Consider the following 13,165-nt stretch of genomic DNA (forward strand, 5'->3'; position numbering starts at 1 on the left):
GCATCTATCCTGTGGAACTCCCTGCCTTGTGATTACCAAGGAGGCTGCTGGTACATTCTTTCTTAGTGCCGTTTCTATCGTTTTAACCTGCTTTTGTTTTGGTAGAGCACTTAGAAGAGTTTCCCCTGCCACATAACGGAGTCTTGATTTTATGAAAGGAATAAATAAGAATTAGCCGACGCGCACAACCCAAAATAAAGGAACCGGCTTTGGGTGAGCGTCTGCGGAAGGAGCAGAGAACAGGTGTTTCCACTCACTACACCACACCCCTCTCTTGCACCTCCCTCTTGTGGGACCAGCCAGCAGCAGCTTCTCTCTCGTCTGTTGGCCGCCTTGCTTGCTGGGTCCCTTTTGGCCAGCCTGAGAGCGGAGCCCATCTCTGCACGCATTGAAAGGGGCGAGAGTGGAACCAGAGATACCTAAGCAATATAAAGCTAGATAAGATAGAATCGAGGGCGTTGCAAGGAAAGAGGCTAGAAGCGGGAGGCGACTGCGCAGTGGGTGGGTGGGGTCAGGTCGGTGCATTGTAAGGGAGGGGACGCGCAACATCCCACGCTACACAGGGTCGCTGCTGCTGCTGCTGCAAGGATCTCTGGTGAGTGCAAAGTCAATGGGGGGAGTGCAAAGAGAAAGGAAGGGCAGGGAGGGGGCTTTGCAAGAGAGGGGGGAGTCCAAGATGAGAAGCCCAGGGCACGGGTCGGGGGCAGCCAAGCAAACGTTCCGAAAGGGAAGAATGAAAGTCAGCTCTTTTTTAATGGGGGAAGTGAAAGAAACTTCCTCTCCAGAATTGAATGCAAAGTTTCAAGGAAGGAGGTGGTGCGCTGTAGGGGATACTCTTCCAAAGGAGGCGTCCGGAGGAGGGTGTGTTAGGGTCCCTCTTCCTGGCTCCCCCACGTGGGCTGAGATCCCCCCCCCCCCGCGCACTTTTCCAGAGTTTCTGTTGCTGCTGCTATCTGGATTTCCGGTGAGACAGTCAATGGGGTATCTGCAAACAGAAAGAGGAGGGGGGGGGGGCTTTGCAAAGAGAGGGTGGAGTCCAGGATGGGAGGCCAGGCACGACTCTTGCCTTCCTTGCATGGTGGGGTTCAGGAGGGAGTTTCCCCTCTTTTACTGTGGAAGCAGGGGCTGGTGGCCCCCACGCATGCAGAGCCATCCCCTCCAGCAGGAAAATCCCTGCAGGGACAGAGATTTCCCCTCCTGCGCATAAAAAGAGGAGGAATATGCCGACAGGGCCTGCCCAAAACATTTCGGCCCAGTCCCTGCCACCTGCCCCCTGCTTAGTGAGTTGGAGGTGGTGTTGTGGAGGAAATGTTGCTTTCTCTGGAAAAAGTAGAAAAGCAGACTTCTAAACACAACTCCAGGCCACGCCACACAGAAACCCCCGCACAACGAAAAAAGACAAAAACCAGGTTGTAGTGTTTGGTGCCCTCTGGAAATTTCAAGAGGTCACTAGTTCTTTTTTAAAAAAATTTTTTTAACAATATTTATTTAAGTTTTAAAATACAAACATATAGGCCTACGAACAAACCAAAAACACAAATCATGAAATACAAATACTGTACAAACATACCTACCAAAAAGAAAAAAGAAGAAAAAGCAACACTTTAAAATTAACTTCCCATCATTTGCATATTGTTTCCCTTAAACATTATACATAACTTGCTATTCCTCAAATAAAAATTGAAAATAAAAATAATTCACTCTTTTATATATATATATCCCCTTGTGTATATCAATCCAAGCAAGTCACCAACTCAGATGTTATACCTTTTTTTTCAAATATCTTCCACATATTCCCACTCAGCTTTGGATCTTTGTTTTGAAATATTTCTGATTGCTGCCGTCATCCTTGCTAGATTCATAAACTCCACTAATTTAATCTGACATTCTTGAACTGTTGGGATTTTCTCCCCTTTCCAATTCTGAGCTATCAACATCCTGGCTGCTGCACATGCATACAAAAAAATATTTTTCCTATCATCCGGGATATTATCGGGAGTCATGCTTAAAAGGAAAGCCTCTGGTTTTCCCCTCAAATGTCACTTTCAGCATCTTTTCCCAATTTTTCATAGATTTCACTCCAAAACCTTAAAACCTTTGTACATTTCCACCAGCAGTGGAAATAACTGCCCGGCTTTTCATGGCACTTCCGATAATCGGGGATGATTGTGTGAGCTGTGCATTGCCCGCACCCTGCCTGCCCAATGCACATAGTTACACCCTCAGTTATTAGGTTCAAATCCCAGCTTCCCCGGAAACTACCATGATCACCTTGAGACAATTGCAAGGTCCCATCTTAACCTACCTCGCAGGATTGTTGTGGAGGGAAAATGTGGAAGGGAAGGGACCACGCACAGCCTCTTCAACAGATCAGTGGAATGAAAGGGAATTATTGCTATAAGACAGCTGTAGCCCCTGTCAGGGGGGAAAAGGCAGGATGATGATGATGGAAATTGCAAAATCCTTGCAAGAGCTCTGAGACTCTCTTCTTCCTCCCTCCCAGGAATCTAAAGCTCGTTTTAGCATCTGAGTTCCTCCAGAAGGATTTGAGAGACTGACCCTACAAACCTAGCAGGGATGGAAGGTGGAAGATGGACGGTTGACCTGGTCCGTCTGTCTTCTGCGTCCCTCCCCACAACCTCTGACCGGTCTCTCCCAGGACCCTCAGAGAGATCTGGTGAGTACCAGGTGGGCAAAGGAAAACTCCCAGGCGAGTGGAAAGGACGGATTGGGGGTGAAGTTCCCTGCGTAACCAAAACATGTTGGTATCTGAAGAAGTGTGCGTGCACACGAAAGCTTATACCAAGAACAAGCTTAGTTGGTCTCTGAGGTGCTACTGGACATTTTACTTTTTTTGTGTATATATTTCAAAACATGTTTATCAGCCTTCAAGTGACCCTCAGATGGTTTTCTACTGCAAAAATATGAATAAAAGAAAGCAGTTTTTAACATGATGCAGAGCTTTCCAAACTTTTCATGTTGGTGAAACAGTTTTTACTCATGCCTCATTTTGCGACACGGTAATTCAGTTTTACTAGCAAACTGTGACACTCACGTTGGAAAGCTCAGACGTAATGCATAGTTAATCTCTGGACCTCCCTCCCCAGGAGATCCCTCGCCTTCTCAAATAGGGGATAAACCACTTGAATTCATGGAGTGTGGAAAGTGCTTCAGTCAGTTTACAAACGTTACTCACACAGGGGTGCGGCAAGAGCTTCACTAATAATTGGAACCTTTGAAGACACCAGCGAGTGTTGTTGTTATAATCTGACAGAATTTCCTTTCCTAAAAACTTGGAACATAGACAGGAAGAGGTGGAAAGTCTGTTAAAATAAGAGATGTGCTAAATGGGCTTGTGTGTTTGGTACGTTTCTTGTCTACCTTGAAAGCCTAACAAGATTTTCTTTCCCTCGCCATGCAGGTGATGGAGAAGACAGTCGGAACTCTAGAGGGCCACCTGTAGTTTCATTGGGAGTAAAGAAGATAGCTTTCAAATGTGTGGAATGTGGATTTTGCTTCCATCATCGTTCATACCTAAGGGTACATCAACGGATTCACAGAGGAGAGAAGCCTTTTGAATGTATGGAATGTGGAAAATGTTTTAGGCTGAAGGAACTCCTTACTTCGCACCAACGAACTCACACTGGGGAGAAGCCATTTAAATGTATGGAGTGTGGAAAGAGCTTCGCTAATAGGGCAAATTGCAGAAGACACAAACTTACTCACACAGGTGAAAAATCATTTAAATGTATGGAGTGTGGAAAGAGCTTTAATCGGAGTGAACACCTTACTTTACATAATCAAACTCACACTGGGGAGGAGCCATTTAAATGTATGGAGTGTGGAAAGAGCTTCACTTGTAGGGCAAATTGCAGAAGACACGAACTTACTCACACAGGTGAAAAATCATTTAAATGTATGGAGTGTGGAAAGAGCTTTAATCGGAGTGAACACCTTACTTTACATCATCGAACTCACACTGGGGAGAAGCCATTTAAATGTATGGAGTGTGGAAAGAGCTTCAGTTATAACCGCACACTTACTTTACATCATCGAACCCACACTGGGGAGAAGCCATTTAAATGTATGGAGTGTGGAAAGAGCTTCACTTGTAGGGCAAATTGCAGAAGACACAAACTTACTCACACAGGGGAGAAACCATTTAAATGTATGGAGTGTGGAAAGGGCTTTAGGGATGGGCCAGGACTTACTAAACATCTACAAACTCATAAAGGGGAAAATCAAGTTTAAATGTATGGAGTTTGTGTGGTGGTCTGGTGTTTGTATGTAGGCAGACGTATTTGTAGGCACTAGTGCACAAGCGGTCATGCTAGATAATATGGAGAGGGTGTGAATCTGGGGTCTTGGTGGTGAGTGAGCTGAGTTTTGATGCCCCCTTTTCACTGCCCAAATGATGGACCTACCTTGTCCTTTCAATCGGCACCACTGTTGAGATACAAGGGCTCACTACCTGAACTTTGCATAATCCTTTGAATACAATTTTTATAATACGATTTTCCAGCTGAATGAAAAGGTTTCTGTACTAAAAAATCATTTGGCATTTTATAACTCATCGGCTGCATTTTCCATAACACTGGAACACTGACCATGCCCTGTGCGCTTTGAGTGAGCTTTGAATGTTATATTGTTAGTCAATAGACCATGATTAGACCATTTTTACGAGATACAGTACCTTGCTTTATCTTGTAATCTGTTTGACCTCTTTTCTTCCTTCCTGCCTACCCTTTATTCAAATAAAGTTTCACAGTTTGATGATTGGAGTGTGTTTGTGATTGGTATCCCCCTGGGCTTAGGTTGCTTTGGGTTTCACAGTCTTGGGAGTTCCAAGTCCACAAGAGGTAAAGTCAGGAATTTCCTCTCTTTTTCGGGAGAAGGTGCAAACGGGAGGGAGACGCTTTTAGCCTCTGCAAAAATGCAAAGGGATTGGCTGGAGGCATAAGGGGTGCTGCTCCCGGACCCCCCCAATCTGACCATGTTTTGTTCACCCCATTTCCCACCATTTTTTCTAGGGCTCTCAGTGAACCTCAAGTGCTTGGTGACAGAACCTACTTGGCAGGAAAGCACTGCAGGGCTGTTGTTCAGTGTTGGGGCCAGGAATAGAGATGTGAAGGCCCGGGAAAACGCCAGGAAAATTCGGGTAAAAAACGGTTTTTCCCCATTTTTTTCCTGAAGCCTTGTTTCCCCCCCCCAAAAAAAAAATTGAAAAAAATAAAACATAGATTATGGAATGTTTTATTTTAACATGATGAATAAAATATTTTAAGATAAGGGGTTCAAATATTTTATATATCATTTCTAAAAAAATATGTATGGTATCAGATTATTCTAATTTCTGTGAGGGCAAGCAAGTCCTAGGTTACAAACTGAACTCTTCCAATGCAAGAACAAGATACATTTCTTCCTTTAGGGGGTGCTGTTGTCACCAGAAAAGAAAAAGGTTTCAGTTTTGTTTTTGCATGCGTGTGGTATGCATTTTTCTGTTCCTCTTCACTAGGCCTCAAAGCACTGGAAGAAAATATTTAAAGGATCAGCAGCACTCATTTGGTACTTGCACAACATGGTGTGTGTATCTATCTTTGTGCAAAATAGGGACTGTGGAACATCCCCATTTTAGCTGGTACCTCTTCTATATCAGGTTACTCCCCACAACCACCGATACTTTCAGTCCCTGAGGAAGCTGCAGTCTAGAGGTCTAATAGCAGCCTAAATAAACCGCTATACCAAGAGTATAAAAAGCAACTTCTATTTAGGTCAAATCAAAACTTTTGAAGGTGCGATCCTAATTTGAGCTAGATATTCAGTGACAATATTTGGCAAAGGACTCTCGTTTTTAAAAAGCACCCTTATGGATTTTGCAATATAGAAAAATTCCTTCAGTAGCACCTTAAAGACCAACTAAGTTTTTATTTGGGTACCCAAATAAAAACTTAGTTGGTCTTTAAGGTGCTACTGAAGGGATTTTTCTATTTTGCTTCGACTCAGACCAACACGGCTACCTACCTGTAACTAGGATTTTGCAATGAATTCTGTCAGTTGAAACAAGGTTCATCATTTGGCTTTCAGTAAAGAGCAAATTGATCTCCGTTTCTTTCCCCCGTTTTGTTTGAGAAGGTGCCATTCAGTCGAAAGAGATGGTGCCAACAGAAATATAACACATTAAAGTTGCAGAAGGTTCCCCCCTTCTGCTTTTGTTTTTTTAATGTGGTTCACCCAGACAGCAGCATATCTGATCAAAGCACATGGTGCTAAGAAAAGAGAGAGTTGTGATGTATTTTGTGTAACAGGGTTTTACTATTGCCTCTTAAGGACTGGAAAAGTATATATTTCCAGTTCTGCCTTAAGTTGCAGAACCCATCTGGATTAAAGGAACAACAAAGAACAACAACAACAACAACAACTTATCATTTATACCCCGCTCATCTGACTGGGTGGCTCCCAACAGAAATTAAAAACACGATAAAACATCAAACATTAAAAATACAGGGCTGCCTTCAGATATCTTCTAAAAGTCAGATAGTTGCTTATTTCCTTGACTTCCACAGGAAGGGCACCACTACTGAGAAGGCCCTCTGCCTGTTTCCATGTAACCTCAGTTCTCACAGGGAGGGAACAGCCAGAAGGCCCTCGGAGCTGGACCTCAGTGTCTGGGCTGAATGATAGGGGTGGAGATGCTCCTTCAGGTATACTGGGCCGAGGCCGTTTAGGGCTTCAAAGGTCAGCACCAACACTTTGAATTGTGCTCGGAAATGTACTGGGAGCCAATGTAGGTCTTTCAGGACCAGTGTTATATGGTCTCGGCAACCAGTCACCAGTCTAGCTGCCGCATTCTGGATTAATTGTAGTTTCTGGGTCACCTTCAAAGGTCGCCCCACCTCTAATGCAAATATTTCACTATCTCCTCCTGTTTGCTGGTTGTCTAAATGTACCTGGGTGTCTATGTTTATGAGACATCTGATGCGGCCTGTATGGCAGATCCCTAGTTCTAGGGTTTCCCTCACCGTTCTGTTAGCTTCTTCCATACAGGTTGCTAAAGTGGAGTTTTTTCCCTCTCCAGTGATCTGAACTGCTCATCCCACTTCTGTATGGAGCTTGTCAGCTACAGCAGCCATTTGAGAATCAGAACCAGAATGTGGGGGCTGGACATCTTTATCTGTTTTGTTGGTCTGCACCATAATTTCGGTTTCAGAGGTCAGTGGAACATCAGCGTCAGAAGAGGTGGCTACAAGCTTAATCTGTGGGAATGTTCAGGGAGGCAGGAGAGGATATATTGTTTAATGATATCCTTCCTAACTTGCATTAGCAAGTTCAGTGTCTTAGCAGAGTTTAAACATGCCCGTTTAAACGCACAGCGCTTTGCTTGTTGCAGGTTCGTCTAAACCTCTCTACTATATATAAGATTCCTGGTAAGATTCCTTCTTGTCCCTCTTAAAAAGAATATACACGACAATCTTATTAAAGTGAATATAAAAGTAGTTTACTCACATTCATTCAGTTCACACTTAGATCCCTGAAGGCAGACTTAGGTTACAAAGGTATATATATATGTGTGGAACTATCCCATAAGGGAATCAGTCCCAAGTGACTGCAGACAGGAAGTCACTTCTGCTTACACATGGAAAAGACAAAATGGAGAAGAGAGGAGCAAAAGAAGATGGTGTGCTCCTCTTCCCCAGGTTAGGCCACACACACACTCTAGACACATGCAGAGGAAGTTTGTCCCAGCTCAGGAGGAAACAGGAAGTTTTATTCTGGCAGGTACAAAGCTTCTCCTAGCATGTCCATTCTAGGAATGTTGTACTTGACTGCTATGTGTTTCACATCCCACATAATCTTTGTTCCCAGAAGATCTGGGGAACCAGGCTGCCGCTGCTGTGAGCACTGGAAGGAAGACGGCTCCTTGCTGCAAGGCCCATTTCCACCTGGTCTAGGAGGCGGGGCCCAGACTCACCTTGAACAGCCAAAAGAGGCTCCTGGGAGGCCACTGAGACATTGCTGGAACAACTCTTGTGTTGCGGCAACAGTTCTAATTTTGGTTCCTCTGTTTTATTTCTGTCGGGTTGGGGTTGGATAAATGTTTAGTTGGGTTTAGTTTAATTTAGGTATAACTGCAAACTGTTTATTATTGTTGCTATTGTTGGTTTCTATTGATTTATTGGTTTGTTTCTTTGCCTGCATAAGATATTCTAGGTTTTTTTATTGTTTGATGCTTTCTCATGTTTTTATATATGCTGTAAGCTGCCCAGAGTGGCTGGGGAAACCCAGTCAGATGGGTGGGATATAAATAAATAAATAAATAAATAATAAAATAATAAAATATTATAATAATTATTAGATGTAGTACCCTGCTGCAGAAGCAGTCAGAGGCAGTTTCCAAAGTTAGGAAGCACCACAAAAAGTTATTTTGTTGGGGGGGGGGAGTGAAACTTAGCCTCAATTCTAGACTGCAACTTCCTCGTGTGTGTGCACCCCTTTCCATTGCTCACTTTTATTTGAGGATACCCAAATAACAAAGTGCCATTCTGCTCGTTTCCGTTTGGGAACGGGAGTTAGTGAAGATAACATCAGAGACTATTATGATATGTCTGTTCTGTTTCTCAGGCAAGCGAAAATAAAGGTCACACCGAAAAGTATTTTTAGTACTCCTGGTATGGAAAAGACATGGCAGGCTCAAAATAGAGCAGCAGAAAAATGTTGCTGTTTCTCTCCCATAAGCATAACTGAATCAAGAGACCAGGCAGTTGGGTGGGGAAAACTCAACAAACAGTGTTTCGGAATAGGGTTTCAGAAAACCCAGACATCATTCCTTTCCAAACACCCCAAAAAAGTAGACTTCAGCCTAACCATGGCATGCCCAGTTTCTGTCATAATATTACAAAGAAAACACATTCAGAGGACCAAGAGTAACCCACTGGAAGGTTGACCCAGTAGAAACAGGCCAGCCATGCATTACAGATGTTCACCGAGCCCATAGGATCACAAAATTACCCAAGTCACATTTCGATTTAATACTGTGGTTAGCTTCTTAGGTTATAAAACGTGTAGCAAGCAGGTGCATTTTGATGTATATGTCATAAGAAGAATTAGCAGACCTATTTGCCTGAGGCAACCTTCCAACAATATGTGCAGTACTAGAGACTCAGAATTCCTAAATTTGGGATGCAGTGGCATAGCGTCGGAAGCAGGCGGGTGGGACCCTGGGCAGAAAATTGAGAGGAACCCAGGCCCATGGTGAGCGGGCATGGAGGGAGGTGGGCAAGGGGCAACCCCAGCCCGGCGTTCCTCTCCACTGGCATTAGGGTGATTCATCTGCCAATAACTGTGTCGGCTGGCTAGGCTCCCTCCTGCGCGGGCAGGCAGGCAGTGCAGTGGAGCCCCACTTGGCTCCAGTGAAAGGGCACTCCGCCGGCGTCAGCAGCTTGCCTGCCCCAGGCACCAACAACCCACGCTATGCTACTGTTGGAATGCCCAGATTCCTATCATATGGCTGGTTCCCCGATACTCTTAAGGCCACGTTGAAAACAGGTCAGCTCTATATTGTTACACATTACTGGCTGAATCTAAAGCATAGATCTATCTATGAAAGATGAGTTAATGACTTGGGAGTGGCAGATCAAGTGCCATGAATCAAATGTCATGAATCCAATAACGGGAAGATGTGTGTACCTGTGCGTACATGTGAAGACACCTTCTGATGTTAGGATGTTAAGATGCTAGAGGAGTGTGAACAAACTCTAGGAAAGGAAGGTGTTATGATCTGTGGAGCTAGATCTGTAGAGGAAACTTTATATTCCCTATTCAAATGGATTCTTAGCTCACTCAAGAGATGCAGTCCCCCTAATGATAAAAGTTTCGATATCCAGAAATGGATAGTAGAGTTCTTACACTGAAGGACATCATTACTGCAACTTGCCCTAGGGTGCCTCAAGGGATCATGAAAGGTCAGAAAGCTGTTGTAATAATGTGATGTATCAGAGCTTCCCATTAATAGTATGGAGGATTTAAAAGCTCCCTCATGCTGAAGACATTCTGTCCCAGGAAGGAGGAGAACATAGCTTCTTGCATTCTCTGTATGCTGATAATATATGAAGTGGCACATCCTTGAACTCTTCAGTGAAACTGGCTCCTCTGAAGTCATTATATTAAACAAGTGTTAGGGTGCTGTCTGTGTGTGTGTGTGTGTGTGTGTGTGTGTGAGAGAGAGAGAGAGAGAGAGAGAGAGAGAGAGAGAGAGGCCAGGACTGTAATCCTAGTACAAAGCTGCCTTGGAAATGTGAAATGTGGGTTATACATTTATCAAATAAGTATTGTGAAAATTGTGCATACCACATTACAACGTACCCCCCATTAATGTTCTCTATTCAGATGAAAAAGGCTGCAATCCTGTGGGAATGTTCAGGGATGCAGGAGAGGATATATTGTTTGATGATATCCTTCCTAATTTGCGTTAGCAAGTTCTATATCTTAGCAGAGTAACATCCCCCTTTAAACGCACAATGGTTTGCTTGTTGCAGGCTCGTCTGAGCCTCTCTATATAAGATTCCTGGTAAGATCCCTTCTTGTCCCTCTTAAAAGGAATAGACATGACAGTCTTATTAAAGTCAATATAAAAGTAGTTTACTCACAGTCATTCAGTTCACAGTTGGATCCCTGGAGGCAGACTTAGGTTGCAAAACTATATATACACGCGGAACTATACCATAAGGGAGTTAGTTCCTAAGTGACTGCGGACAGGCAGCCACTTCTGCTAACACATGGAACATCCCACAAATCCTATATGTATTTCCATTGAAGTCTTATTGAACTCAATGGGTCCTGTTTCTGAGTTTATAGGGCGACTGTTTATAGGACTCGGGCATCAAATACAGACGGGAGGAGTTTACAAATTAAATAATACCACGCTTCTCATTCTGCATGCTAATTTAATTTATAGCTCTGCAAGAGACTGCAGTTTGGTTTTGATATATACATACAAAATGTCAGAAGACACAATTGTAAATCTGCCATATCATGAGTAATTTGGTCCCGAGTGCCTGTGAAAACAAGAATGTGACAAAAAGGAAGTGCAGAGCCATTCTTATAAAAGGTAACAAAGCTTCAGTTTCTATTTGTGTGTATTCTCATTCAGGAAATATATTTAGCCTGTGCTCTTGAACCATCTTGCTCATAAGTGTTTGAAATTGTCAAGTTGCTTCCATCTTTCTTTTATGAAACTCTGGCTTATGTGACAGCCAGCTGTGTCCCTCATAACTCTGATAACTGCTGAACAGCTGAGAAGCAGCCCTGATGTAGAGGAAGGAGAGGGAGGGAGGCCTGCTCACAAGGCTGACCGTTGCCAGCTTAGTGAAACAGCAACCGATCCGCGTGCAATTTGCAACTTTTTTCCCTTGGGATGAGTAGGAATCCACACCCCTTCTGCATTTGTAAGAAGTTGATTATTCATTGCAGCAGTGCCTACATACCCTCCAACGTGTTGCAGCAGAAAACCAGGACGCCCATCTTCTGGAGGCACTGTGGTCTAAAGCACTGAGCCTCTTGGGCTTGCCAATCAGAAGGTCGATTGTTTGAATCCCCACTACGGGGTGAGCTCCCTTTGCTCTGTTCCAGCTCCTGCCAACCTTGCAGTTCGAAAGCACGCCAGCGCAAGTAGATAAATAGGTACAGCTGTGGCGGAAACATAATCGGCGTTTCCGTGCGCTCTGGTTTTCCCTCACGGTGTCCCGTTGCGCCAGAAGAGGTTTAGTACTGCTGGCCACATAACCTGAAAAGCTGTCTGTGGACAAACGCTGGCTCCCTTGGCCTGAAAGCGAGATGAGCGCAGCAACCTCATAGTCACCTTTGACTGGACTTAACTGTCCAGGGGTCCTTTAACTTTTTTCCTTTTTTCTTTTTACTATATATCTCCATATGCCTTTGAATAATAGTTCCATATGTCTCCCCTCAACAAAGCTAGGTCTTGAAAGTTGTTGCCTGCATGCAATCTTTCTGCAACACACTTTGGGAAAGAAAACCCCAGGGCGTTAGGAAGTAATTGGACTGCTGTCATTCTTAACTTTTCCTTCTATCTTGACTGAATGCTTGGAAAGGGTGACCAGTGCCAGACTTCAGCCCAGTAACACTGTATTAAGCTGCGAAACAGGTGCATGTCTTTGCCATTGTGTAGTGACTAGGTGGGGATGTCTTTACCTGATCAGCTGCAGGGGTTTTTCAAATTTCAGCAGTGCACCTCCCTCTCTTGCCTTCTGTTCTGCTCAATTCTTTTATTGAAAAGCCATTCCCTCGCCTGAGTAACGGACAGGTGGTGTAAAAGTAAGCTTGGCACCCGGTGTGGCGAAGTCGGTCATGCTGCCCTAAATCTGCCTCGAATTGAGATGTTCTCAGTTCGAATTGAAGCTGGTTTGTGAGGAGGGGGAAACACATCAAAACACAGTATTTCACAATGAACTACAGCAGGCATGTCAAACATGCGGCCCTCCAGATGTTTTGGACTACAATTCCCATCTTCCCCAACCACTGGTCCTGCTAGCTAGGGATCATGGGAGTTGTAGGCCAAAACATCTGGAGGGCCGCATGTTTGACATGCCTGAACTACAGGATCGATGTGCTGCTACCTTTTATGTAAACAGCTTCCCAAACCATCACACTGGATGCAGAGTAAGTGCAAATGTGTACACAGCCCATGTCCACTAGCTCTATCACACTGAAGAAGAAGAAGAGAAGAGTTTGGATTTGATATCCCGCTTTATCACTACCCGAAGGAGTCTCAAATCTCCTTTTCCCTTCCTCCCCCACAACAAACACTCTGTGAGGTGAGTGGGGCAGAGAGACTTCAGAGAAGTGTGACTAGCCCAAGGTCACCCAGCAGCTGCGTGTGGAGGAGCGGAGACAAGAACCCGGTTCCCTAGATTACGAGTCCACCGCTCTTAACCACTACACCACACTGGCTCTCTGCTGTGTATTCCACTTCCAATGAAATAATTTATACTGGTAAGTCAAGCCAGCTATGACAGGAAACGACCTATGATATATGTAAGAGCTTTCTGACCCACAGCAAAAAGAAAACCCCACTAGTGTAGCCCATCGGCATAGCCAGAATTTATGGAGCGAAGGGACAGGACACTGGGAAACTTCCAGTCGTTTCTAGACA

The 13,165-nt window shown here is 44.2% G+C and overlaps 1 protein-coding gene across 3 annotated transcripts; it reads left to right on the forward strand.

The window, feature by feature from the left end:
- The first annotated feature begins 305 nt into the window (after positions 1–305).
- Positions 306–8,260, forward strand: LOC148687477 (uncharacterized). Of its 3 annotated transcripts, XR_015946258.1 has the most exons (6): positions 306–595; positions 2,504–2,677; positions 3,422–3,730; positions 5,031–5,158; positions 7,076–7,209; positions 7,864–8,260. XR_015946258.1 is itself a non-coding variant. In XM_088653361.1 (5 exons), the coding sequence occupies exons 2-5, from the start codon at positions 2,578–2,580 to the stop codon at positions 7,894–7,896; spliced, it is 570 nt and encodes a 189-aa protein (XP_088509487.1). In that variant the 5' UTR covers positions 306–595; positions 2,504–2,577; the 3' UTR covers positions 7,897–8,260. The 3 variants fall into 3 exon arrangements, 2 of the variants coding, with proteins under 2 accessions (XP_088509487.1, XP_088509461.1); XM_088653361.1 differs by lacking the exon at positions 7,076–7,209; XM_088653335.1 differs by lacking the exons at positions 5,031–5,158; positions 7,076–7,209; positions 7,864–8,260 and having other exon boundaries at positions 3,422–4,776.
- The last annotated feature ends 4,905 nt before the right edge of the window (positions 8,261–13,165 follow it).

This window comes from Zootoca vivipara, chromosome 1, assembly GCF_965207765.1.
Source record: "Zootoca vivipara chromosome 1, rZooViv2.hap1.1, whole genome shotgun sequence".
NCBI classification, from domain to species: domain Eukaryota; kingdom Metazoa; phylum Chordata; class Lepidosauria; order Squamata; family Lacertidae; genus Zootoca; species Zootoca vivipara.

Excerpts from the sequence above, each read along its gene's own strand:
- LOC148687477 (XM_088653335.1), top strand. The coding sequence starts at position 2,578 with ATGGAAGGTGGAAGATGGACGGTTGACCTGGTCCGTCTGTCTTCTGCG. Across the intron at positions 2,678-3,421 it reads AGGACCCTCAGAGAGATCTG|GTGATGGAGAAGACAGTCGG; the intron begins GTGAGTACCAGG and ends CTCGCCATGCAG.